At 42.7% G+C, this 26,435-nt stretch overlaps 1 protein-coding gene across 1 annotated transcript in view; it reads left to right on the top strand.

Annotated features, from left to right (window-relative positions):
• ELL2 (elongation factor for RNA polymerase II 2) overlaps window positions 1–26,435 on the top strand; it is a 38,934-nt gene that overhangs the window by 3,302 nt on the left and 9,197 nt on the right. The window contains exons 2-5 of the mRNA XM_072139857.1: window positions 13,767–13,814; window positions 21,239–21,360; window positions 22,192–22,355; window positions 23,128–23,387. Of these exons, the coding sequence (XP_071995958.1) occupies window positions 13,767–13,814; window positions 21,239–21,360; window positions 22,192–22,355; window positions 23,128–23,387 (594 nt within the window). The remainder of the gene's footprint in view (window positions 1–13,766; window positions 13,815–21,238; window positions 21,361–22,191; window positions 22,356–23,127; window positions 23,388–26,435) is intronic.

Here is a 26,435-nt window from a genome sequence, read left to right as displayed (position 1 = left end):
GTAAGGCCCACCTCTGTTAAACAAGCCTTTCAGGGCTCAGTATTGTTAGGGGCACATCCTGAAGGACGCCCATGGGTATTGGAGCAGCATGTGACAAAAAAGGAGCTTGTGACCTTACTATGGCCTATTGTATCCATTATCTCATAGACTGTAAGCTCTTGTGAGCAGGGCCCCCTCAGACCATTTCTGTACTGTATTGTAATATTTTATCTTTTTATTTCCCCTATGATTTGTAAAGAGCTAGGGAATATGATGGCGCTACGTAAATGAATATTATTATTAGAGGATCAGTGCATAAAATTGGGACCCGCCAGAAGCCAGAAGCTCACCTGGCAAACCTTGGTTTTATGGAATCATTTAGTAAAGCGGACTGTGGAGAACTGTAAATTCGTTTTCATTCAAATAGTCTGCAAGCCTTTCCTAGGGGTGTACACTACCGATCTGCAGTGGATTGTGGGGCTGACCATACAGATGAGATACCAGGTGAGGTTTTTCTCCTGATCTCCATGTACCGGCCTTGGTGGATAAGTTTTAAGTAAGGGCAAAGGAGAAAGCTGTTGGACACCTGGTTGGGCTTATTTCACAGTATTGAGGTCCCACTGCATGTTCCTTCTCTTCCCGACATCTCCTGTCATACACATTAAGTGGGTGGTGGGATAGACCCACATATGTTCCAACCTAATCTAATGATGAGCCATTGCAGACTAGGGAGATACTGACTGGAGGCCAACAATTTATCTGTCCTGTGATAATTCCTGGACCTTCTACTTGGTAGAACATACAGAAGCTTGCCAGGTCTAGCAGATATTTATTGATCCGTGGGCAGGTTTTCCTGTATCTCCTCGTGGCTTTTGGGCCCGGGAAGCCGTAGTGGGAGGGAAGAGATCTTCACTCTTTTTTTTTTTTCTTTGGAAATGCTGAACTGCACTGATCTATGGCCGTTTAATAATTTGCCCTAATACTGCACTGGCACAGGCGTTGGCCTCCACTTTTATTTGCTGACGTTATCTACCTAATGAATTTTGGCAAGATTGTCTCTGTAATGAAAGAAGATATTGATTTATTACATGCACCGTCACTTCAGAATCCACCATGTGTCCGGAAGCAATTTCTGAATCTTTCTCTAGAAAGAATTCTTCTAGCAGGATTGTCTTTTCCGCTAGGCTCTGCGGATTGGATTTACATACGAATTGACTTGGATGTGATGGGGATTTATCACAATGCCAATCACAGTGAAGTGTTGACGTAAAGAACATGGGTGTCATAGTGGCAGTGTGCGCTCAGGACTGCACTCCGCAAAGTGCAAGTCACTGTACAGCCCATTGACTTTAATCTGCCCCATGCAGTGCTGCATTAACTGTATAGGTGCTGGTAGCTTCCCGCAGCAATAATAGCTGATCACCAGGGGTTTGAGTGGTCAATCCCTTGCTGATCACCTAGAGGGAATAACCCCTTCCCCCATATTTTTTTTTCATGCTGAAGTCTTTCCATCCCCCCAGTGTTAAGACATTTCACTGCTAGAAACTGCTAAACATATGGCTAGTAATAAATGACAATACTGCAAAAAAAAATCTATGTAAAATTAGACTAAACTTACACTCAAAGTAGTGTTTAAATCTATCTCAGATTAATAAGACACAGTTCCTTACTGCAACCGATGTGCAACGTTTAAGGAAAATTGCACACAATCGTATGAGGTCCGGGAATACGGCAGAACAATTGACAGCCAAATGACTGCCCCCAGAGGTTGTCACCCGGTCATGAAATGTGATACTTTGTGCTCGGCCCTCTCTATGCAGAGGGGAGGGGTAAGGAGTGCTCCCCAAGTGCATGAGCCCTTACTAATAGATCCAGGCGCTGTGACTGTGATAATCTTATATATATTTTTTTTATCCATGACCTCCTTCCTTCAAGGATTCAACTTTTACAATTATGGTAATGATGTCCCTCCATGCTGAGACCGGAGAAAGGATGAGACTGCGTAATAGCCTGTGAAGCTACAGAATGACGAGTCCTTTGGCAACCCCCCCAGAAACCTTCAAACTCATTAGCATAATTGTAAAAGATGATTTTTAGATGGAAGTAGGCCATGGATACGTGTCTGGATCGATCAGTAAGTATTCCTGGTTTGTCATGCTGGATTTTGATGGTAGATTTCATTCAAGTTCCTTGGGGTCGTCTTCACTCTTGAAAACGTTGCCGACATATAAACCATGTTTTGCACGATAAGCTCTGCCGTGTACAGGCTGGACGCCCATGAGCAACTTTGGTCTGAAAGCAACGCTCTGTGTGCTGTAGGGATTTCCCAGATCGACCCTTGTATCACTGGGCTGGACTCGTGTCCTTCCATTCCAGTGATACAGGTTTTGGTCCTTGATATCTTCCAGCGCCCAGAGGGCCCACATTTTTTTGCACCAGTTTTCTGTCTGACTTTTCTGCACTGGAACTAACGTGCAAACTGCTTGCAAATATATTTATGAAGTGTTTGCACTAGATTTGTGTCCTGGCTATACCATGTCTGCCATGCCACAAAATTCTGCACCTAAAGGGGCATTCTGGTGGAGTCGGGCCGCACGCCAATTTATTATTGCGCCTCCGCAGAATTGTTGCATGGTCTGTTAAAGTTGCACCAAAAAGTGGGTGCACACTTCCTGAGCAGGTTCATGTGCATAAACCATATAAAAATATACCAAACTTTAGTCATGTAAATGGGCTCCATAAATAAATGTTCTGTAAACAGTGTAGAATTTTCCCCATGAAGTCTGACATGTGGGACTATACATGAGCTTGTCCCCTGTGCCGGCTATGCTGGGAATGGGAACATTGGAGGAGGCCACTGCTGGACCTCTCTAATGTCTTATATCCCGGAGAACCAAAGGATCTACTAAAGTGAACAGATCTGATTCTTCACTTCTGACATCTGCCGGTATGTGAGGTCCCTGTACACATTACATGGGTATCTATTGTGTATGGCCAGTTTTTTTTTTGTTTTTTTTTTTTTTTTCAGTCCCATGAATCAGCAAAATGCAAAAAGATCCACATTTGGTATATAAATGTGTACAAATACATGGGCAAGTGTGTGGAAATTCTGAGAATCTGTAACTAGAGGTAAAGACCCTGCAGCATGTTAGGTTTCTGATAATAGTAAGAGATTTCTCTGGAACCTGTTTACTTCATGTCTTGAGGGTTCTGGTTCTCTGTGAACTCAATCCTGTGTTTTGTTAGACAACAATCCAGTGTTTTGATGAATTATCATTGATCGCGGTCGTGTTGTCAGCGTTCAGCTCACTGTAACCTGTACAAAGTGCACCCGTCACAGGACGTTCACAGGTAACAAAGTGTCCCGTCGCTGGCTCCGTTCCACATTCTTTTACATTCCCTTTAAATGTGATCACATGACCCTGGTATGAAGGCTAAGTACGTGCTCCGGCTCTGGCTTGACAGGATTAATCCTGCTGCCTGCCTCGATTAGGGAGGCTTTAATGAATAGAAAAGAGACCTCAGAGACCTAATGCCCCAAAAAAAAAAATCCCACACAGGAAACTGCTGACTGTGCAATTCTTCTTTTCTATAAAAGGGATCTACTGTTCCTGGGATGAGGTGTCAATCTGAAGCGCCTGCAGGGTTTTATTCAGTGGCTGCTTCAAATACCCGACTAGAAACTTCTTGTTCTTCTTGTTTTTGTTGGGAATTTCTTCCCATAATCGGAATATGTGCTTAGTATCCTGCAGTCGGGTGGATGTTTCCTATAGGAACCCCCCTAGATTCTAGGAGGCAATTGATGTCTAGTTTAGCAGAATATAAAGTGAGGAAGAGCAGAGCTCAGGCCCTTGTGTACTTCACACCGTGCCTAGCGTCAAACTCTCAGCTTGGCCTAGTGACCCCATGTGCCGCTGCGCACTTTTGTTCTCTTTGGCCCTTGTTTACACACAGTCAGCTGGGACTTGAGGAAGAATTTGTGAGGAGTGATTCCCTTCCCATAGCCCTGCACAAGGCTCCTGCGCTTCCTATATTGTACAGTGACACGGCTCATGCGTGCGGCTCAGATTACACTCACAGAAGGAACAAATTGTCCCTTCCTCTAGCACACACATCACCCTATACTAGAGCTCTAGAATACGATCAGTTGTGCTTACACGTTACACTTTCTTATAAGAAGCTTGGGATATGGGGAATTTAGAGGATATTCTGAAGCTTCCAGGGAGGCCGGTGACACATGGCTCCACTCCATGTACGCATCGGTTTCTGATGCAGTTAAGGGGTAAGAAAAGTCTGTCTCCCTATTTCTTCATGGATCCTGATTGGTTCTTTGCCCTTCTGAACGTGTCAGTAGTCATGGGACCAGTGGCTTCAGCATGCCTCATTACATGGTAATAGGGACACTTACTCATAGATCCAGGCACTGTGACTGTGTTAATCTTGTATTTGTTATCCATGGCCGTCTTCCTTTTTAAAATCAACTTTTAAAATGATGGTAATAAGCAAGAAGGGCTGTGGGGGATGTTACCAGAGCCCTTCTGTGCTTTAGCTTAAGCTGTCTCCCCTCTGCTACTTCATAGCTTCCCCATTCTTTTTCTCACTACAGCAGTGGAAGTTTCGGCACACACCGTGAGGAGAGCGTGCTATCGTACAGTGCAACAGCCTGTGAAGCTGTAGCATGGAGGGGCTCTGGTAACAGCCCTTCAGGCCGTTAGCATAACATTAAAAGTTGATTTTTAAAAGGAAGGCGGCCATGGATGCCTAATATAACAAGATTACTACACTTGGGTGCCTGTGGTTTTTGCGCCTGATCCATTCACTAGAATGGGGCTTGCAGAAGTCTTTTTGCTCTATCAGCCTGATGAAATTTGAGATCTTGCAGCGTCTGGATATCCAAATTGCAACTGTACACGTAGCTGAATGGCTGTGGGGGGTTTACTGCAGCCACACCACAAACACCGTGATATGCAGAAACAAGTGACCTATTCCGCATGTGTAGGAGATTGTCATTAACCCCATACACTACGATGCTCTTTACTGCACTGCATTTATACATCATGCCTGCAGATACACTTTTGCCACATCTCTGCTTTGAAAAACAGTTTTCTCCTATGTTTTTTCCCATATCCATGAAGTGGGTCTGGCTAGGAATTACTCTGCTTTTTAACGGATTGGTCGCACGGTCTGTACAAGCTATGCGCAATGATCCATTAAAAAGTGCAGCTCTGTGCCTGTACCTGTGCAGATGGGTGTTTTCCACATGTTCCCTGGGTCTGCACCCAGTGGTCATCCAGGAGTGGTCAGGTGGGCATGCGCTGTAGTTGCGGCCTGTTGTGCGGCCTAGCTATCCTGCATCGGTAAATCTTAATAAATCATTATTTCTATAGCACCATCATGTTGTTCACTGCTTTACAGGTCATAGGAGACGTATAGAAATAAAATGGGACCCTACAGAGTGATAACATGGGCATATGATGCATTAGCAGGGAGGACATTGCTCATATGAGCTTACAATCTATTTGTTTCTGAATATCCATGTATATATGGGTGGTTTGTAGAAGATATTGCACACATTCACGCCCCGGTTACAGCACATTTAGTTGGGGCTGTGAGCTGCAGGCATTTATTTATTTGGGCACAGCACAGACTGCACTTTCCACTGTCCTTCTGGAACATTTTCTTTGGCTTACGCTCCAGCGCATGAACTTGAAAGCGTTAGATGCAGTCTGTAAAACGCTGCAGTAAAGTTCCTCAGTGATCACTGTCCTTGTTGCTGTCTGTGTTGCTCTCTACATGTCGGATGTCAGTCTGTCCTTTAGCGTGTTTGTCACTCGGCTTGTGTATTCAGTTATCTGCGCACAGCAGACTTTACCCACCAAGGAAAGGTCAGATTGAACGTATCACCCAAACATTCTCCAGCGCACATTCTAATTTGCGTTGACTCAAGCCAATGAACTCACCAGCTACACATCTGCCAGAATGACGTCCCTAATGTACCTTACGCTTGTGCGCGCAGTAATATCTGGCTCGGCTATTTGCAATAGGAGGAGCTGAGCACATAGAACATTATGTACAATCTGTGGGCAGCATGTTATAGAGCAGGAGAAGCTGTACAGATTGGACTTCGTCTTATCTGCAGTGGGAATGCTATAGAGCAGGAGGAGCTGGGCAGATGGTACATTGTGATCTAGCTGTCGGCAGCATATTATAGAGCAGGAGGAGCTGAGCAGTTTGATATACTGAATCTATAACTTGCTGCAGATTACGCTGCATATGTTCAGTATCTTTGGTTTTCTTTATTAGGAATCTTTAGTACTAGTTTCTGTGAATGTTGTGTACAAGCAATGGCTGCCAGCTCTGTCTTCACAGCAGCTTTTTAAGCTTTTGCCCTTCTTCCATTAGCCCTATAGGAATCCCAAATGAGCAATCCACCTTATGTATACAGCATTACTTACCCAGGCTTGTTATATAGCGCTGTATAGTTGGGTAGGTTGGAAAGTATGCAAAATCCTTATGGCAGTGGTTCTCAACCTGTGGGTCAGGACCCCAGCTGGGGTCGAACGACCAAAACCGGGGGTCGCCTAAAGCCATCGGAGCCACAATTTTACTTTGTTTTTACTGCGAGTTGCATGGTTTGGGGTCACCACAGCATGAGGAACTGTATTGCGGGGTCACAGCATTAGAAAGGTTGAGAACCACTGCTTATGGTCTCTTATCATCCGTATTAGTACCTTCACTGATTTACTAATATATGTGTACACATACGTGCGCATTTCACTGGCCACAGGCAAAGGAACCACGGTCCGTTATTTGTTCTCCATGATGTGTCATCGGCAGCTGAAGTGTTTTCTGTGCAGCTTAACAGAATTTTGTAAACTTGAACAGTATCTTTATCTGTCTGAGGGGTTCAGTGGGACCCACAGGCCTCATAACTTTATATGTGAGCAGGAGACCAGGATTGGAGGTGGCCTGAGGTCAGCAGGGTAAAGGTAACAGTGGCTTGAATGTGCGATTATGTAGACTGCTTCCTTCATGTGACCTGTCGTTGTCCGATCTCTTAATTATACAGGGTTGGCGACAAGATGAACTTTAGAGGTTTTTTCTTTTTGTACTCAACACCAAATGCATCATTGGAATTTTTGTGGCGTTCATATGTATATCATTTTTTATATGGACTGTCTTGTCAGGACAAAATATGGTTCTAAAATGTCCAAATGACAAAGCCACTTGCATGCATCAAATTTTTTTTCCCGGTGACTATACATTCAGGATGAGTTGTGTTATGGGTTTCATACATCTTCTGTAGCTGCTCGCTTGCTCTACCTCCCAAAAATGGGCATTTAATGTTATTCCAATGACCATGTCTGTTTTTACATGAAAATGATTTTACAACAACTGGTTATGCTTTTGTGGATTACAGAGGATCCAATGTCCATCAGAAATTTTGCGTCCTATTTTGAATGTTGCTACTGACGATACTAAAACTTTTGTGCTCCAACGAATTTTGGTGGGAACTGGGCCTTAAAGGAAATCTATTATCAATATCCAGCATGATAAACCAGGGATACTTACTCATAGATCCAGCCACCGTGACCATGGTAATCTTCTATTTTGTTATCTACGGCCCCCTTCATTTTAAAATTATGCTAATGAGCCAAACGGCCTCTTGGGTTGTTGCCAGTGCCCCTATCTGCTGTAGCCTCACAGGTTGTTACACTGTCTCCCTCCTCTTCCTGATGTAATATCACACAGTGGGAGGGGGAAGTGCTCTGCAGCACAGTGGGGCTCTGCTAACGCCCCTCAGAGCCCTTCTGGTTTATTAACATTTCAAAGTTTATTTTAGAAGGAAAGAATAACATCTACCAGTCACATTGCCTGGATCCATGAGTAAGCGCTTATTTTATGATTTTGGTGGTAGATTTCCTTTAATCTCTTTTCTGTCTGGTTTCTCTGTCCCGGTGTTGGTGGCGGACATGACAATGTAATGTGGAGCAGGATTTTATGTCGCCCCCTCATTTACTATCCTCCTCCGGGGGTGCAGCCAGTAAGTTGTCCCTTATTCAGGTTTCTCATAAAGTGGGCTTGGACTTTCTTGTAAGTGATAAACATCAGCCTGAAGTCGGCAGGCAGCATTTATTTATCTTCTGGCCGGGGATCTTGCGTCACGGCCTCTCGGCAATGCTGCTTTTGTTCATGCCCTGCAACCCCCACCTCAGCGGCGTGATGGATCTGTGCAGGAAATCCAGCTGCTCTTTACTCCACTGTGTCTCTATAAATATTAAGCAACGCAAAATGTCACCGGCTTGATAGATTAACCCCCAGCAATCATATGCATGTGTTTTCTGCTGCCGTGAATTAATGTTGCATAGCTATGTATGAGGACTTCCTCGCACAAGTTTCCATTATAGGATAGCTGCTAAGCAAATAACAGGAAAGCTTCATGAATTAATGACCATGTGTCTCCTGCGAGTGCGGGGCTATTTGTATGATGTGCTGTAAGGTAGGGCACTCTGATCTGTTCTGCTCAGTGACTGCTGCCAGATCCTTTATGGCACCTACATTACGGAATAGGAAAAGATTACTATGGGATCACCATACTAAATCTTCCTGCAGTGATTATTTTCACTTTTTGGGTCGTCGGAGCAGAAGAAACTTTAGTCAGCACTTGTCAGCTTAAGGCAGTGGACAGATGGGTCAGGTCTTCAGCACATGTCCTATAGTGGAACCACCATAGCTGCGATAAACTTGTATAGAACCACGTGAGTTATTCACACTAATGGAGTCATGCATATTAAAACTTGTGTGCATTTCCCTTCCTCCTTGTTCCTGATTGACAGTTCTCAGTGCTATGATCTGCTGTATGGAACGTTGAGGGAGCCCTGGCACATGTGACCAGGATTACGTCATCTAGGGTCCTAGATGACACTGCCATGTGATAAGATATACGCATGAGGTAAAGTTTATAATGTTAGCAGGGTAAAGTACCTGGTAACATGACCTGCTGAGAAGAGACATGGGGAAGAGTAGATGGGGCTGGGGGGCTGAGCAGGACAAACCATCTGATGCCAAGGAATAGAACATAAAGTTAAGTCAAGTGGATGTAAGGAAACAATTTTTAGCTAAAAGGATGTTTGTTACCTTTTCGCTTTGGCAACCTGTAACTAGCTGTATATGTGAAAATGTGCCTTAGAATCGGGTTTTGGGTAACAGAATATTGCTGATTTGGTAATATCTGTCTTACAGCATTCTGGCAGTTTGTGAATTGGCCACCCAGCATCGGCCAGAATCTGTGTATGGACAATATATTGCCGTTTAGGTCTTTGGCACTGGTATATAGATATATTTTTTTTATACTTTGATGCCACAGAGTTTGTTTTGAACTTTGAAACTTGTCTCCTCTGGAGCGTGCACTGGTGCCGCCTTGGCTTTCCATTAGATGCGGCTATTGTGCTAGTAAGCAGCCCGAGGTCAAACCTTGTCCTGTAGTGTGGAGAGGGTCACGCAGGAAACGGGCATCCGATCAGGTTACAGGTCGGCATATTCATTATGTGAAATCTGTACATGTATGGTGTATGTGTGAGCACTGGATGTGCAAGTATCAGCTAGATCTTATCTGCTGGTAGTGCATAGTCATTAGTGTAATGGATCATGTGCCAGACATGTGTCGTCTCCAGTAATGGGCTTGTCAGCGGGACAAATGAGTGTAAAGATTATCACATACATGTGAGCTCGACGTGGTTTACCTCTATATTGTGGGCAGGAGCTGAACTTTTTACTTTGTACATAGAGGGTTACACATTGGGAATCCTCTGGATAATTCGTCGTGGATGTGGTAAAAGGAGCTCTGTGCCGTCACATTGCACTCGGGTAGTTTCATGTGAATATAATGTAGGCTCATTTCTGTGTGTCTCTGCCTGGCTGTGGGTCTGACCTTAAATTTACAACATCATGGAGATCTGAGACAGTTAGAAAAGCTTCTCTGGATTGGAGGGTTGCAGGAATTTGGGCAAGTTCACCTCTGCATTTGGTTTCCATTTTACAGTTTCTGACGTGAAATGTTTAATAACGGATCAAATTTTTTTTTCCTCCATTGGTTTAAACGACTTGTCAATTACTTCAAATTTTGTCAATTTGAAGTAACTGATGGATAACGGAAGACTTGGCCTTTAAATTGACTTTGATACAAAAGACGATTTGCCTTGCATAGTAATTAGTTTGTAGCATGCATTAATGTATCAGTTTTTCACACTTAAAACCTTCGAAATAAAACCTTTTAAAAATGGCGGATGGCTTTAAAAAAAAAAAAGATAAGCTGATAACTTGTGGTATCGGTTTACTTTGCACATTTAGTATCTGTTAAGACATCTGGTAAAATTACTCTCCACTACAGGCAGTCCCTGTTACATACAAGCTAGGGTCTCAGGTTTGTTCTTAAGTTAAGTTGAATTTGTATGTAAGTCGGAGCTATATATTTTCTCATTGTAAATGGTCTCTGTGACAATTGGATTTTAAAATGTTGGGTTGTCATAAGAACCAGGATTAACAATAAATCTTCATTACAGACACCTGTGATAACTGTTATAGCTGTTTATTGTAACCTAAGACTAAAGTACAGTAAGTCGAGTGTTAAGTAGGGGACCACCTATTCAATAAAAAGAAACCTGCCAAACGGAAAGCAAAAACGCAGATTTGAACTTGGCCTTAGTAGAAATGTTCCAGGACTGAACCTGATTTGTTACAGGGCTTGTCTTAAATTTTTCAAAATTTTATTAAAAAAAAATCTCAATCTATTAAACGCCAAAATGATTTTTCAAGGTATGTCTGATCCACTGGTGTCAATCGGGTCACCAGAGGACCAGGAGTGATAACTAGCGGTCACTGTATGAATAGTATTGCTTGTGGACTGTCCGGGGTGGAGTCTGCACCCCTGGATCGGAAGGACTTGGCATCTTCACCCAGACTCCACCCAAAAGTCCTATTTGACCGATGAAATAGTTGACCCTCCATTGGAGGTTGTACAGTCTAAATCAATGTGGTCCTTAGGACATTATGAATATCGAATGGTACCCGAAAAATATTTGTCAGATTCTGCTGTGTGAACTGGCTCTTGCAGTTTTGTGCCTTTTTTCCTCTCGATTCCTCCATGAGCTCTATGCCTGTGCTATAGGGGGATAGATGATTAGTGGAAAGCTCTTTACCCTATAAAGCCTTTACTCTGGCTGTTTTCTGTACATATTTAAGATGGGATTACCCAGGCTAAATTAACTCTTTGTAGATAAGGTTTGTTCCTTGCACAGACCTGCTGTTGAGGAGATAATCCTAGTTATCAGGAGATCTATTTACCCTCTGAATCTGCTGATTGGGGCGACTGCACCTTCCTGCAAGTTTGCGGCGTCTGCCAAGGCTTTGAAGGAGCCTGATATCCGGTCAGAAGTATCAGGTCGTGCATAGACGAAAGGTTTTGGCAGTAATCGCTGAGTGCTTTTGTTCCAGAAAGCAGGAAGACCAAATCCTTGTAATTGTTCAACGATCTGTATTTATGGCTGCAAATAGAAAATGACAGCTTGCACAAGCTTTCTGGAGCAATACAAGACGAGCGACGGTCACATATAGTGAGAGGGAATGCTGGAGAAAGCCAAATTAAAAATCTATGGTTTGGAGAATTTTTTTTTCTACTTTTATATGAAGATATTCAGCTTTATTATGGTGCTGCAGAGCCATATGGAAACCATTGTTCTCTCTATTGTGCTCTCTGGACCCCCCGTGCCCTCATTTTCAGGGTGACACGTTCCCTTCAAGCGGTGTATCAATGACTGACAGCTATCTTTGTTTGCGGGACTACATTGAGGGCTGTCAGTCTAGATGACAAAGTATTGAAAGAGGTTAAAATGGAAACAACTATTTATTCTGAATCCCTTTCAACAAACCTGTGTATCAAACTTGCTCTATAACATGCTGCCTGTTGATAGGACACTATGTGCAATCTGCTCAGCTCCCCCTGCTCTATAACATGCTGTCTACAGATAGGACACCACGTACGATCTGCTCAGCACGCCCTGCTCTATAACATGCTGCACTGTGCAATCTGCTCAGCTCCCCCTGCTCTATAACATACTGCCTACAGATAGGCGGTATCCTGACTTTTTCATCGTACTTGTTACCTTTACCATTTTGATGACACTTATTGTGGTGGTTACTATTGTACATAGAGCCTATAAATGTTCCCTAGTACAAGGCCCTATTATATGTGAGCATTGCCTTGTAGGGTGCATCTATCCTGGGTGGTAGGTAGATATACTCATTGATTATCTACGTATAATGTAAATGGCCAATATATTTTTCATGGTTAGAGTAGATTTCTTTTAAGATTGTAGGCATTCAGAAGCACAGGGTATGCAGGCTTAGTGGTGCTGAACAGACTAGTGACTATTCAAGGGGCATTCCTCCATTTTCCTAATGGCCCAGCTTGATGTAGTGATGGTGAATGCAGGTCTATGACTTTGAAGTCAGTATCACATGAGCCGGTGGTGCTGAGGGCTTGGGCCTAGTGACCTGCATTTGGGCTCATACTTGTAGATGTACTTGGAGGAAGCCACCCACAAGCCTAGCCGTACATGCCAGAAATCCCTCTTAGGATTCTACATAACACCTGGCTATTTCATGTGGTGCTGCTCACGTGAGCTGTAGAGACAAATGGCCGCTCACAAATGATGTATAGACAAGAATATTTTATTTCTTCCAAGCCCGGATATGTAGTCAGTGGTGACTGCTCTCCCAGCAGTGAGGTTTTCTCATTAGACTTTTGCGGAATCTGGGGATGAACCTGATTAGCGAAATTGTCGTCTGTAAAATGAGTCTCCTGCTGAGGTAATGAGGAGCGGCGGTCAATTGCTTGTTCTGCATCTGTGCATCATGAGGTGTAAATGACGTGTTGTGCTTACCCATCCATTAGCCCATCTCCTACGTACTAATCTTCTGGAGGGAGGGCCACTTCTCCCACTTTCATTTGTCTCCATTATTTCCACTGTGAACCTTTTACATCGAGCGTGTTAAGCCGTTTAACAATGCAGTCAGTGGGCAAAGGAGAAGGGAGCGGTCATTTGGGATTCAAAGTGTTTATTATATCTTCACATTTTTACCACCGGACCCATCCTGAAGTCCATACATCTGAATTAATGGGAACCTGTCGTCCGACACCCTTTCTGGCTCCCCTGTGTCCCCATAGAGAATAGTACACACAGTGACAAAGGTTTTATAGTAAAACTGGCTTTTTCTGAAAAAAAAAAACACTTTGGCATTGTGCACTCTATTCTCTATGTGGACATGGAGGAGCCCGAAAAAGGGCTTCTGATGACAGGTTCCCTTTAAATGTAATTGCACTTCCATTTATTCAGCTGGTGAGAGCTGTCAGTTTTTGTGGTGGGTCTGCATGAGACCCCTATGCTGAGCACTGAAGCGCCTCTTGTTGATTGAAGATGAAAAATTGTGCACTTTCTATGGCAGAACATAGAATTAGAGACCATCAATCTCTACATTGCCCTCTGTTTTCTGGCTGTACACATGACATTTGAAACAATAAACTTTGAGTCAAACATTTCCAGGTGTATATGTAACATTATTGTACAAACGGGTCAGAAATTGCCCTAACTGCTGCAGCCCTATGTAAGTTTTCCCCACATAAAATGGAGAGGTTGAAGGTTATGGGAATAGGACTGCAACTTTATTTTAGATGCTTAGAACTAGAAGTTTTCTAATGTTTTCCTTTTTATTTTTTATTTTTTTTATAGAATTCTCTTGCTGCACGACCATCCATTCAATTTCAGGGACTCCAAGGAGTAAGTATACTATTTTGGCTATCGAGTGGTTCACGTATTCATTGTGCAATGTTATTATGCAGTAATCAAGAGATTTTAGTTTAGTATTTTTTTTAAAGCACTTTTGGGATCTGAAAGCCTTCTAACATAAGATGTCATTATATATTCTGTAGCCGTGTGGTTTGCACCACGGGTCAAAGTTTCAGCAGAGCCAGCACAAGCATAGGCACACTTTCCAACAATGGATCGCTGCTCTCTAACAGGTCATGACCTGATCCCCCTTCCATCTGCTCAAACAGTGCACGTCCAATGCAATAGCTTTGTCTCCAAGTCTAACACATAGGCAAAGCAAGCAGTTCCCCCATAGCCCCGCTGTAGCTGCAGTAAAGACCTTGACTCTTCTGGTATTGTGAGAACAGGCATGTAATGTGACGTTAGCCGCTGGTTGTTTCCTCTATGCTATACGGATACACATGGGTAACCGTGCAGTGCAGATCTCTAATAAAAAAAAATTCTTGCTTTTCTTAGAAAGGCTCAGCGCTTATAAGTTTGAGAGCAATTTGCATGATTACTCTGCAGGGCGGCCACAGCAGGTTTTGCTGGTCTTCACCACCGAGAAATGTGGTTGTATTTCACCTAAAAGATGTGTGCTTTCTAGACAAGACACCTGCCTGTGGGTGGGTTTCTCTTCCCCTCTGCAGAAGGTTTGAGGTTTCGGGGAGGGGGGAGGAGATGAACTGGGAATGTTCCTGCAGCCGGATTCCCAGCAGGGAGGTCAAAACTGTTCTCTTGTTAACAAAAGTAATTAGAGCAAATAATTTGAGCCTTTTCCTTGTACTTGCACATGCGGTTTAGGCTCATTTCATCCAGTACTATTCTGACTTTGTGCTGCATCTAAGTTCTATGACTTTTAGAATATTTACTTATTGTTTATGCAGTTTGATAAAGTTGAGATCTTTTAAGCTGGATGCTGTGTTCACACTCTGCATTTTGATAGTGTTTTCAAAGGTACCTTCAGAATATGCACTGAATCTGATATGATTGGCAACCATTGCAATGTGTTTTGCATGCAAAGGTGCTAGTTACTGACCATTTGTGTGTTAGTGGAAACTCCTATGTGATGTAAATGCAGCTTGAGCCTTTTCTTGTTCAATTGTCTATTTTTACACATCAAGACGATGGATGTTTCCGGCTTATGCTGCATATAAGCCATGAATGTCCACGTTGGACTTATTCCCTGGTTATGCAATTAATGGTGGGTTTCCATAGTGGTCATAACTACAATGTAAAACTGTCCCGTGGACTCATGTTTGCATTCCAAGTGTCATCTGTGTTTTAGCTCCACTCACACGTCAATGACTATTGAAAATGGCTGCCCAGGAAAAGTATCTGCTTGATCATTTTGTGTCAAGATGTCAAGCAATGGTTTACTGCAGTCATTGCATAACTCTGCTTCCCAAAACTTGCTTGGTTTTGATATTTGCAGATCCTGTGAAACTGTGCACACTTGCTGATGGTTTAAGTAAACTTTGGAACCAAAATTAATTCTCAGGGGCATCACTCATAGATGAAAGATCATTTGACTTCTGTAGGTAGCCCCAGGCTCCCCATGTGCATAGCTGTAGGCTCTTGGAAGGTGCCATATTAAACAGAAGGCTTCTGATAGCCTCGTGTACACAAGCAGAAAGCCGAGGTAGATTAAAGTCTGTACTGCAGCGTCACAAGTTAATGGTTAATGTGCAGTAGGTTACAGGTTGTATTACTGTTCATTCGCCAAGTCCTAACTTGTTTGTTAGGTTGGCCGAGATCTACCGAGAATAAAACATTTTATACCTCATCTGTGCAAGTCTTTGATCTCCACCCCTCCACCACATACTAATAGTGAAAAATTCAGATGCCTGGATGGTTAACCCCTTCCCGACATTTGACGTAATAGTACTGCATCGCGGGAGGTGCGTTCCCGCAAAATGCAGTACTATTACGTCAAGCTTCTGGCGCTGGCTCCTGAACGGAGCCGGCGCCAGAAGCTGCGGGTGTCGGCTATATATTATAGCTGACACCCGCCTCTAACACCCGCGATCGGAGATTTCTCCGATCGCGGGTGTTAACCCCTAACACGCCGCGGTCGCGCTGACCACGGCGTGTTAGAGGCATTTAAAGCCAATTATAGCTGAATCGGACCCCCCCGCGGCGCTTACCGGGGGGGGTCCGCTGCTCCGATCGCAGCCCCGGGACTGCCGGTGCCCGGGGCTGCGAGATCTTGATCCGGAAGCCGGGTCCGTGCCTTCTGGCAGGACCCGGCTGTAAGACACTGGGCATGCGCAGCATGCTCAGTGTCTTACATTACACAGTGCAATACATCTGTATTGCACTGTGTAACCTTTAAAAAAGCTTGAACAAGTGATCAGAAGATCACTTGTTCAAGCTTAGATGTCAATTACTGTAAAAAAAGTAAAAATAAATAAAGGTTTTTTACAATAAAAATAAATAATAAAAGAAAGTGAAAGTCCCCCCAAACACCACATTTCCCTTTACACAAGTAATAAAGTATAAAAAACACTAAATCACGAAAAAACCCCACTTATTTGGTATCGCCGCGTCCGTAACAATCTGTACAATAAATCCTAATCATAATTGGACCCGCTCGGTGAACGTGGTAAAAAAAAAAAAAAAAAAACTTGCCAAAAATTAAAACTTTTTATCAAATTGCTTTACAAAAAATGTTCTAAAAAGTGATCCGAAAAAGTTACAAGCACCAAAATGATACCAATAAAAAGAGCAACTTGTCACGCAAAAAATAAGCTTACAACCAGCTCCGTAAACCAAAAAATACTATAATTATGCTGCTATAAAAATGGCAATACTAAAACAAATGCAATTTTTTCTATTCTAGTTTTCCTTCAATAAAATTGAACAAATAAAAATAAAACTATATAAATGAGGTATCACCGTAATCGTAGTGATCCGTAGAATAAAGATAATATATTATTGTTATGCTACAGTGAACACCCCCCCCAAAAAATGCTAAAAATCCAAAACAAGAATTGATGATTTTATTTTCCTCCACACGTAAAAAGTTAATAAAATTGCTTCAATAAGCTAAAAACCCACTAAAATTAAGTTTTTTACAGTGCATCTCGTCTCGCAAAAAATAAGCCCTTATTTGTCTAGATTGCTTAAAAAATAAATAAAGATTGTATAGCCTATTCCCAACGAGCGTTGTTATAGAACGGTGCGGCGGGTAGTGACTTTCCAACACCGGTCAGGGTTAGACGGCGGCTGTTCACTGATCGGAGTAAGACGGCGGCTGTTCCTGACAGCCATCCATCCTGCCCCATGGACCAGAAGGGTTACGTTCCCCCCACACACCCCCAGTTTATTATCGCTGCTATTGGCTCATCAATTCAGACGAGCCAATAGCAGCGAATTTACTTATGACGTCAGTAATACCGGTCACCATGTCTGTAGACACGGTGATCGGGGCAGGGTGGCGGCTGTTCCTGACAGCCACCAATTGTGCCTTGCGGTCCAGAGGGGTTTTGTTGCCCCCCTCTGTCCATGTTTGCCGCTATTGGCTGGTCGATTTGGTCCAGCCAAAAGCAGCAATATTCATCACAATGGGCATCGCTAGGCTGAATAAGAGCAACACTTGGCGATAATTTCCCTACTAAAACGAAGAAAAGCGCTGGCCGTGCACATTGTTCAGATGATGCTGTACAACTCTTACGGGCTGTTCCAATGTGCACGTCCTGCCGTATCATTTCTCCGTTTTCAAGAGGAAGATATTAGGAAACTAATATTGGGACAAGAAGGACGGGGCCCCAGTACCTCTGGTTTAGATGTTCCTGTGTTTTGCCAGGGCAGCATTTTCCCGGTGAATTCTGCTGCTTGTAATGGTAGGACTCAATAAAGAGTCTGTTCCAAAAGAGGAGTTAGGATGGACACTACATACTAAGGATGGACACTACATACTAAGGATGGACACTACATACTAAGGATGGACACTACATACTAAGGATGGACACTACATACTAAGGATGGACACTACATACTAAGGATGGACACTACATACTAAGGATGGACACTACATACTAAGGATGGACACTACATACTAAGGATGGACACTACATACTAAGGATGGACACTACATACTAAGGATGGACACTACATACTAAGGATGGACACTACATACTAAGGATGGACACTACATACTAAGGATGGACACTACATACTAAGGATGGACACTACATACTAAGGATGGACACTACATACTAAGGATGGACACTACATACTAAGGATGGACACTACATACTAAGGATGGACACTACATACTAAGGATGGACACTACATACTAAGGATGGACACTACATACTAAGGATGGACACTACATACTAAGGATGGACACTACATACTAAGGATGGACACTACATACTAAGGATGGACACTACATACTAAGGATGGACACTACATGCTAAGAGACCTGCGACACCTCCAGAGTGACAAAAGTTTAGTTGGTCCCCTGGTATATTCTACCTCCTTATACACTAGACATTCACAATTCACGCCCAACCTGTTGTGAATTAATTTCGGTAAAATGAATAATTGTAACAACTGTTATGTCCCGTTGCTCCCTATACCCCTCCATTATTTCATAAGGGGCACCACATAACGGGCACTGAACTTTCCAGAAATAATTGAAATTTCCATCTTGGACTCCATTGCACATCATATTTGGAAACCACCTATATGTTCAAAATGCTCATTTCACCACGTGTATTACACTACACCACATATTACACCTTGCTATATTCCCCAAGGGGTGTACATTCAACAATTAGGGTCACTTTTCGGGTTTTCCTCTGTTTTGGTACCACTACGGCTCTCCAAATGTATCCTGACATATGTGAAGGATTTCTTGCAAATTTGGCCTCTAAAAGACAAACATTCCTCTTTTCCTCTACTGTGCGCCCATAATGCATTTTATATGCACATGTGGGGTACTTCTACACTCGGGAGAAATAGTTTTACACCTTTTTTGGGGTTATTTAATATATTATCCCTTGTGGCTTACATAAATTAGGGGTAAAGTGACATTTATAGGAAAAATTTTCACCTTTTTAATGATTAGGGCCTAATTGGATCATTCACCTGTAGGGGCAAATACATATATTACACATTGCAAAATTCTCTAAGGGGTGTGCATTCAAAGATTAGGGTCACTTTTCGGATTCTTCTCTGTTTTATACCACTAGGGTTCTCCAAATGCATGTCAAACATTTCTGTCAAATTTGGCTTCTAAAAGGCAAACATTCCCCTTTCCTTTTACTGTGCGCCCATACAACATTTTATATACACATGTGGGGTACTTCTGCACTCGAGAGAAATAGGTTTACACATTTTGGGGGGTTATTACATTTTTTTATCCCTTGTGGCTATATAAAATTAGGAGTAAAATGACCTTTATAAGAAAATGTTCTCCTTTTATCTATTTAAGTCCTAATTAAATCAAACACCTTTACGGACAAATACACATATTACACCTTGCTAAATTCTCTAAGGGGTGTGCTTTCCAAAATGGTGACACTTGTTGGGGTTCCCCTCTGTTTTGGTACCACTACGGCTCTCTAAATGCATGCTGACACATGTAAAGGATGTCTGTCAAATTTGGCTTCTAAAAGGCCAACACCCCTCTTTCCCTTCTGAGCTTCACTGCGTACCCATACAACATTTTATTTGCATGTGTGGGGCAATTTTATACTCGGGAGAAATGCTAGTACACATTTTTTGGGGTTGTTTCATCTTTAATGCCTTATGGGATACAAAAATTAGCCGTAAAAGTGACTTTTTTGGGAAAATGTTCACCTTTTTCCTTTTAGGGACCTAATTGAAGCAAACACCTGTAGGGGTAAATACACATATCACACCTTGCTGAATTCTCCAAAGGGTGCACTTTCCAAAATGGTGACACTTGTTGGGGTTCCCCTCTGTTTTGGTACCACTAGGGCTCTCCAAATGCATCCTGACGCATGTAAAGGATGATTGTCAAATCTGGCTTCTAAAAGGCCAAAGCCCCTCTTTCCCTTCTGAGCCCTACTGTGCACCCATACAACACTTTATATGCAAAAGTGGTGCAGTTCTGTGCTTAGGAGAAATAGTTTTACACATTTATGGGGTTGTTTCATCTTTTATCCCTTGTGGCTTACAAAAATTTGGGGTAAAAGTGACTTTTTTGAGAAAATGTTCACCTTTTTTCACTTTTGGGGCCTAATTGAATCAAACACCTGTTGGGGAAAATACACAAATTACACGTTGCTAAACTCTCCAAGGGGTGTACTTTCCAAAATGGTGTCTCATGTTGGGGCTTTTCTCTGTTTTGGTACCATTATGGCTCTCCAAATGCATCCTGACACATGAAAACTTTTTCAGCCATATTTGCCCTGCAAAAACGAAACAACGCTCTTTCCATTCCAAGTGCCCCCCTGTGCCCGTACAGCAGGGTACAGTGACAAAATGGGTATTGGCATACTCAGGAGGAATTGCCCTAAATATTGTAAAATGCATTTTCCTTTTTAACCCATTGTGAAGGTGCAAATTTTAGTGTTCAATGAATCTATAGTAAGATAAAATTACATTTCTCTAATTTCACTTTCATTCATCTTTCACCCTCATGAAACGCTCAAAGGGTTAACAAAATTCCCAAAGGTTGTTTTGAATATTTTGAGGGGTGTAGTTTCTAAAATGGTGTAATTTGTGGGGGTTTTCTGTCATGTAGGCCTTAGATTTTGATGATTTTCGTGAAAATCTGAAAAATTGCACCTAAAGTTATAAGCCTCCTAACCTCCTAAATAAAGGAAAAGATGTTTGAAAAATGATGCCAAGTTAAAGCAGACATATGGAAAATGTTAGTTATCAAGTTATTTTAGTGATATGAACAACTTTCCAAAAAGTAGAAAATTTGGAAAACATTGTTTTTCTCAAAATTTTTGCCAAATTTCCATTTATTTCATAAATAAATACTAAATATATTGATTAAATTTCTCAACCAGCATGAAGTACAATGTGTCACGAAAAAACAATCTCAAAATCAACTGGATATGTTAAAGCGTTCCAAAGTTATAACCACTTAAATAGACACATGTCAGATTTTAAAAAATGGGCCGTGTCAGGAAGGTGAAAAGTGGCTTCAGCGTTAAGGGGTTAAAGGGAATGGGGTCAGCTCTTTCAACCCTGCTTGAGTGGTCTCCCCTTCCCAATCTTATTTTGTGAGGACAGACCTTGAAGCTTGAGATCTTTCCATAGGGTTGAAGTAAAAATGACAATTACGAATGTTATCAGTAATGACACTCTCATGGGATGGGGTCATATTCAACTTTGTATCCTGCATGCGGTGGTATTTCATCGCTGTATTCTGGGTTTTAAGTTAACTTTTTTTTTTTTTCTTTTAGAATATCAAGATTCCTAAATCAGACTGCCTCAATGAAATGCACAACTTTAACTTCTATCTATCAAATGTAGGCAAAGATAACCCCCAAGGCAGCTTTGATTGTATACAGCAAACGGTGACAAGGTAAGGTCATTATTTTTGGTCCGTTTCCTATAACATGGCCTCCTGCTTCTCAGACTATGCACATTGTGACTATGCACATAATGAGACCCTCCCTGGAAGGATCTTAAAGGGGTTGTTTGAGTTCTTAAAAAAAAAAAAAAAACTCAGGGGGGCTGGGAGGGCGCTGCTTAAAAATATAAAGTCCTACTTACCTTCTCATGCCCTCCGGTATTCAGCTTCCGGCCGGACCCGACAACCTTCCGGCCCGCATTCACAATGCTGTGAATAGGGACGGATAGGCGTGCCCGTCCACGGCCGGCCGGAAGCTGGATACCGGAGGGCACCGGAAGGTAAGTAGATATTTTTTTTTTTTAAGCAGCGCCCTCCCGGCCTCCCTGAGTGTTTTTTTTTTTTTAAGGACTCTGACAACCCCTTTAATTCCCTTAAAGGGGACTTGTGCTCAGGATCCCCCTCTTTGAGTCTTGGTAAATAGATACCCTAGGGGCTCATTCGTATGTCCATTTGGGAAAGGAGGAATGTTATTTGGTCACATGATTTGTGACCAGATCCCAGTCCCTATAGACTTCTATGGCTCCCGCTCTTCCTTCTCCTCCTGGCCTTGTGCCCGCCCAGTATCTTCTCCGGGGGATCACATAGCTGTCTGAAAGCACCCGAACAATAACTGCCTTGTGTTAAAAGGATAACCATTTACATAATTGACACCTCCAAAAAGGGCTTCCATTTTGAAGGGATTTGAACTCTGCTCAGCATCTAAACTCTATCTGGTTTTGTTCAGGACATTGCATTTCTCCCATTAAATGAATTGACTTTGTATATTCTCCCATTTTACAGCACTGGTGTTTCAAAACTCAATTGTCTGGGATTCATTCAAGATAAAATAACAGTATGTGCCACTAATGACTCCTACCAGCTCACAAGAGATCGTATGACCCAGGCAGAAGAAGAAACTCGAAGCCGTAGTACAAAGGTTATAAAACCTGGTGGCCCGTTTGTAGGTAAGCATCGCCTGCACTTCACAATCCAAGTAGTTTTTATAACATCTTGTGCGAGAAACGCGCTGACTCCTCATCGGTGCATGTTGTACAGCCCTGGCAGGGGCCTGGTGCCACTGTGTCTGTATAGCAATGGACTGGAGCACTGTCCCCACCGGAGCACATAATCTAAAATATATAGAAACTAGACAACCCCTTTAAATGCATTTTAGTATAGAGTTCAGCAACTTGCTGGTGAAGGAAGAGATGCAGGATTCTTCCCAACAAATGGCATTGGACCTTGTGTATTCCCTGCCTATGGGATCTGTACTGGAGTCTCATGTCATCCTGGAGCACTGCACATGGCACATAGTAACGTGAAATGTTCATGCACACTACCTCCAGCACAAACATAATTGTTCAAGTGTTGCAAGATCTTAGGGCAGGACATGTGTAGAAATTTCTGCATATTCTGTCACGCACATGTAGGCCGGCTGCCACTTAAAGGGGATGCATCACAACAAATGATGTAAATGAGATGACTGCTGCAAAGATGACCCCCTACAGAATTGGCAATGTGCCCATTATGAGCGACTATAGCGGGGTAAAGTAATTTCTTTTATACATGGGAGCAGATCCTCAAGAAATCCTTAAATATATAGAACTTAAAAATAGAAAAAAAACTAGGTCACTTCCTTGTCACTCTTTCCAATAGTTCTGCTGGTAACCAGGTTCGGCGGCTTCTGGACTTTTGTCTTGGATTTTTGTTAACATCTGTTTTTCCAATTTCTTGTAGGGAAAAGGGTCCAGATTCGTAAACCAGCAAATAGTATTTTAGATACCGCTCCTGAAAGGAAAAGGTCCACACCTATAAATCCAGCAAACACCATCCGAAAGTCAAATATCAGCAACAGTATTGCACAGCGGCCGTATAGGGAAAGAGTGATTCATCTGCTGGCACTGAAGCCATATAAAAAACCAGAGATACTCGCTCGTTTACATAAAGATGGTGTTAATCAGAAAGACAAGAACTCTCTCGGTGTTATCCTACCACAGGTGAGAATAGTTCTTGTACATTTGACACGTGCTGCTGGGTATGTGCTAGGATTTTGCAGCTTTTTTTTTTTTTTTTTTATTACTGGCTTACTTAACCCCCTCAAAACCCCCATTTTTTTTTTTCTGGCTCTATATTCACTTATGATGACTTTGTGCATGGTGCCTGGCCCTCATGTAATTTTAGGAAACTTGCCTCACATAAAACTTGTTGGTAGATGCCAAAATTTATAAACTAGACCGTGTATCCTCCAGTGGTGCCTACCAACTATTCTCAGATGGCATATGGGGGAGATAAGGTTTGGACACGTTTTTTGTAGATAAGCCACTGCTATAGCACATATAAAGGGCTTTCTCCCAAGTGTTTAAAGGACATCTATCACCAGGATGAAAGACTGTATGCCAATGAGTCTGAGAGGCTCCAAGCTCTATAAACGCCTATAAAGCCCAGAGCCCCTCAGGCTCATTTGCATACATTCCTTCATCCTCATGGTAGATGCCCTTTACGTTTTCCACAGAGCTTTAGGTGATTGGTGAAGGTCTGACTGCTGGAACCTCCAGCTGTCCTGAAAACGCACATCCCTTTCTCACTAACTGGCAAAGCGCAATGAGATGTGCTTGGCTCTTCCATTCATTGTCTATGGGAGCACTGAGAACAGTCTGGCTGCCTTGACCACTCTATAGACGGTGAGTGGAGCGACAGAGCACATGCTCATCCTGCTGATCCACCCATTAGTGAGTTGGGGGTGTAAGGCAGTCCATCCCTCACCAGTCAGCTAGATTCACAATCCTATGGATGGGGAATAACTTAAAATTCTTAGTAATGTTGGGTAGCCCAGAATGATCCTGCCACACTCCTGCATAAAATATTGTTGAAAGCCTAAGGCTGGATACAAATTCACCGATTCTCGTCCGTGACATGTTTTTCAGTGCTGGTTTGCATCCCTTTGGTAAACTTTTTTTTTTTCAAACTATTAACTATAGTGTAAGTGATCTGTGAAGAACAGTTCACACTAGAATTTGCACTTTATCAGATCTACAGGAACATTGCATGCTATATGCTTCTCTATAGAGTAAATGGAACCACAATTGGGGTGCAGAGTCCTCCTCTTTGTATGGAGTTCTATCTGTGCTTATTCCTTGTCCGCTGAGTAAAGTTTAGGTGTAATATGTTAAGGGTTAACTATGCAACCTCTCGAAGAGGGGAAAGTGAGCTCTTTGTTGCACTACATTTGAGATGTCAGCAGGCAGTGCTTCTGCTTTTGTACACTGCTAGCTCATCATACGCACTGGCATACTGTGCTCTATTTATAGCCGCAGCAAGCTGATGGTTTGTTACAGGGGTCCTGCACACCCTTATTGGGCAGTGCTACACCTTGCATGCTGCTCCAGCCGTATGTTTGGGAATGCCTCTTGGATCATCACCTTGCTATGCATTCGGCTTCTTGGTCTTCTGCCGATTAGTATGAATCTGCGAGGGAGCGCTTTAAATGACCTTTTTTGTGCATCGGGTTGCAGATGTAAAACCCCAGAGCTTTTGTGCTTCCTTCTAACCTGAATGTAGTCTCCGTAGTGGGTTAAATGGCACAGGGAGCCTTTGTGCTCTGCAGCTTCTGAAACAGTACAACCCTGTGCTCTTCTCTGCCAATGAGCCAAACACCCGCAGCACCAGGAAAGAGGGCAGGCGTATGTGGCTTCCAGTGCCCAGAAGAGCAAACATCTGTAACCCTATGTTTTCTAAATGCAGTATGAAATTCTAGGATATTTTGTCAATTTGCATGCACTCTTTTGACAGCTACAGTACAAATTTTGGCCTCGGTAACAAACTTTATATCCGTGGTCAGAAAAGATTGCCCAAGCCGCAGACACGGCCATGAATAGGACCTGCACTCGTCTCTAACATGGGGTTGTGGAAAACACTGGTGTGTGAGCCCATAGCCCTTTATATGAGAACGTGTACGACCCGGGGAACTGCCAAATTGCGCACATGTCTGAGCAATGATTGTGTCCATGAAGCCTTAAACCTTATAGTTCCAAATCCCTGTCCCTACAATTGTTTGCAGTTACCGCGCTTTCATTGCACCTACAGATAAGATTTTAATCTGTTGTATCACTGAAACCAGAACCGGTCACAGTCGCAGTGGGTTCACTTTTTGCAGTTCTCCCTTATTCTTGGTATATTATGTATTACTGTAATGTAATATATTTAGACTCTTGGTTCACATCCTTTCACAGCTAAGCCGGTCCATAGGGGCATGGGCCAAGTGTGTTTTGGCATATGTAAGGTCAGCAAATACCTTTTCAAAAAATAGACTGTATAGTCAGAGGATATCAAAACTTTTGGGATCTTTTACTTAGGCCCTTTTCACACCAATGTGTGGGGGACCTATATTTGGGTGCACCATTTGCTGCCTAATACCTGTCCCCATAGGGCACAGTGACCACATAAGTGTCACCATACCATCCATGGGGAAAAAGAGCACAATCTGTATTTTCCCGTATGTACAGACGGGGATCTTGGCTCACTATGGACACTCGCCTTAACCTCTACAAACAGCGGCTATAGCCCGGCCTAACATAATTTCTTGTGAAAGGGACCAGATGTGTTCAGAAGAGCTCGTTTTGAACAAAGCTCTGTTTTTAGGTATAATGTAGCACTTCTTCCACCCACATACAACGCTAGGAATTTCACCCTCTCCTTAATCTGTCCCATAGACCTAATAATAATCTGTGGGGTCTATGGCTGCAGCCTCATACCAGACAGATGACCTCATATGAGACAATATCCAGTAATGTTTCATTATTGGCATAGGCAAACCATGCTCAAAAAAAATCCTAATATGTATTTTATCTTGTAAATGATTATCAATCTGTATCCTGTCCATAATTCATAGAGCCGTTTGCTAGAGAGCTATAGGGTTTCACTGTGGGCCTTGGTTTATTTAGCATAGCCTTTTAAAGGACTTGGCCTTCTATAGTCTTCAGCTGGTCCTTGGTGCAGAGTAATCCTATCTGTGCTGGGAACCTTCATGCCCGCTTGTGGAGCTCCGG

Source organism: Engystomops pustulosus, chromosome 1 (genome assembly GCF_040894005.1).
Source record: "Engystomops pustulosus chromosome 1, aEngPut4.maternal, whole genome shotgun sequence".
In the NCBI taxonomy this organism is placed as follows: Eukaryota; Metazoa; Chordata; class Amphibia; order Anura; family Leptodactylidae; genus Engystomops; species Engystomops pustulosus.
This window is presented reverse-complemented; position numbering and strand designations above follow the sequence as displayed.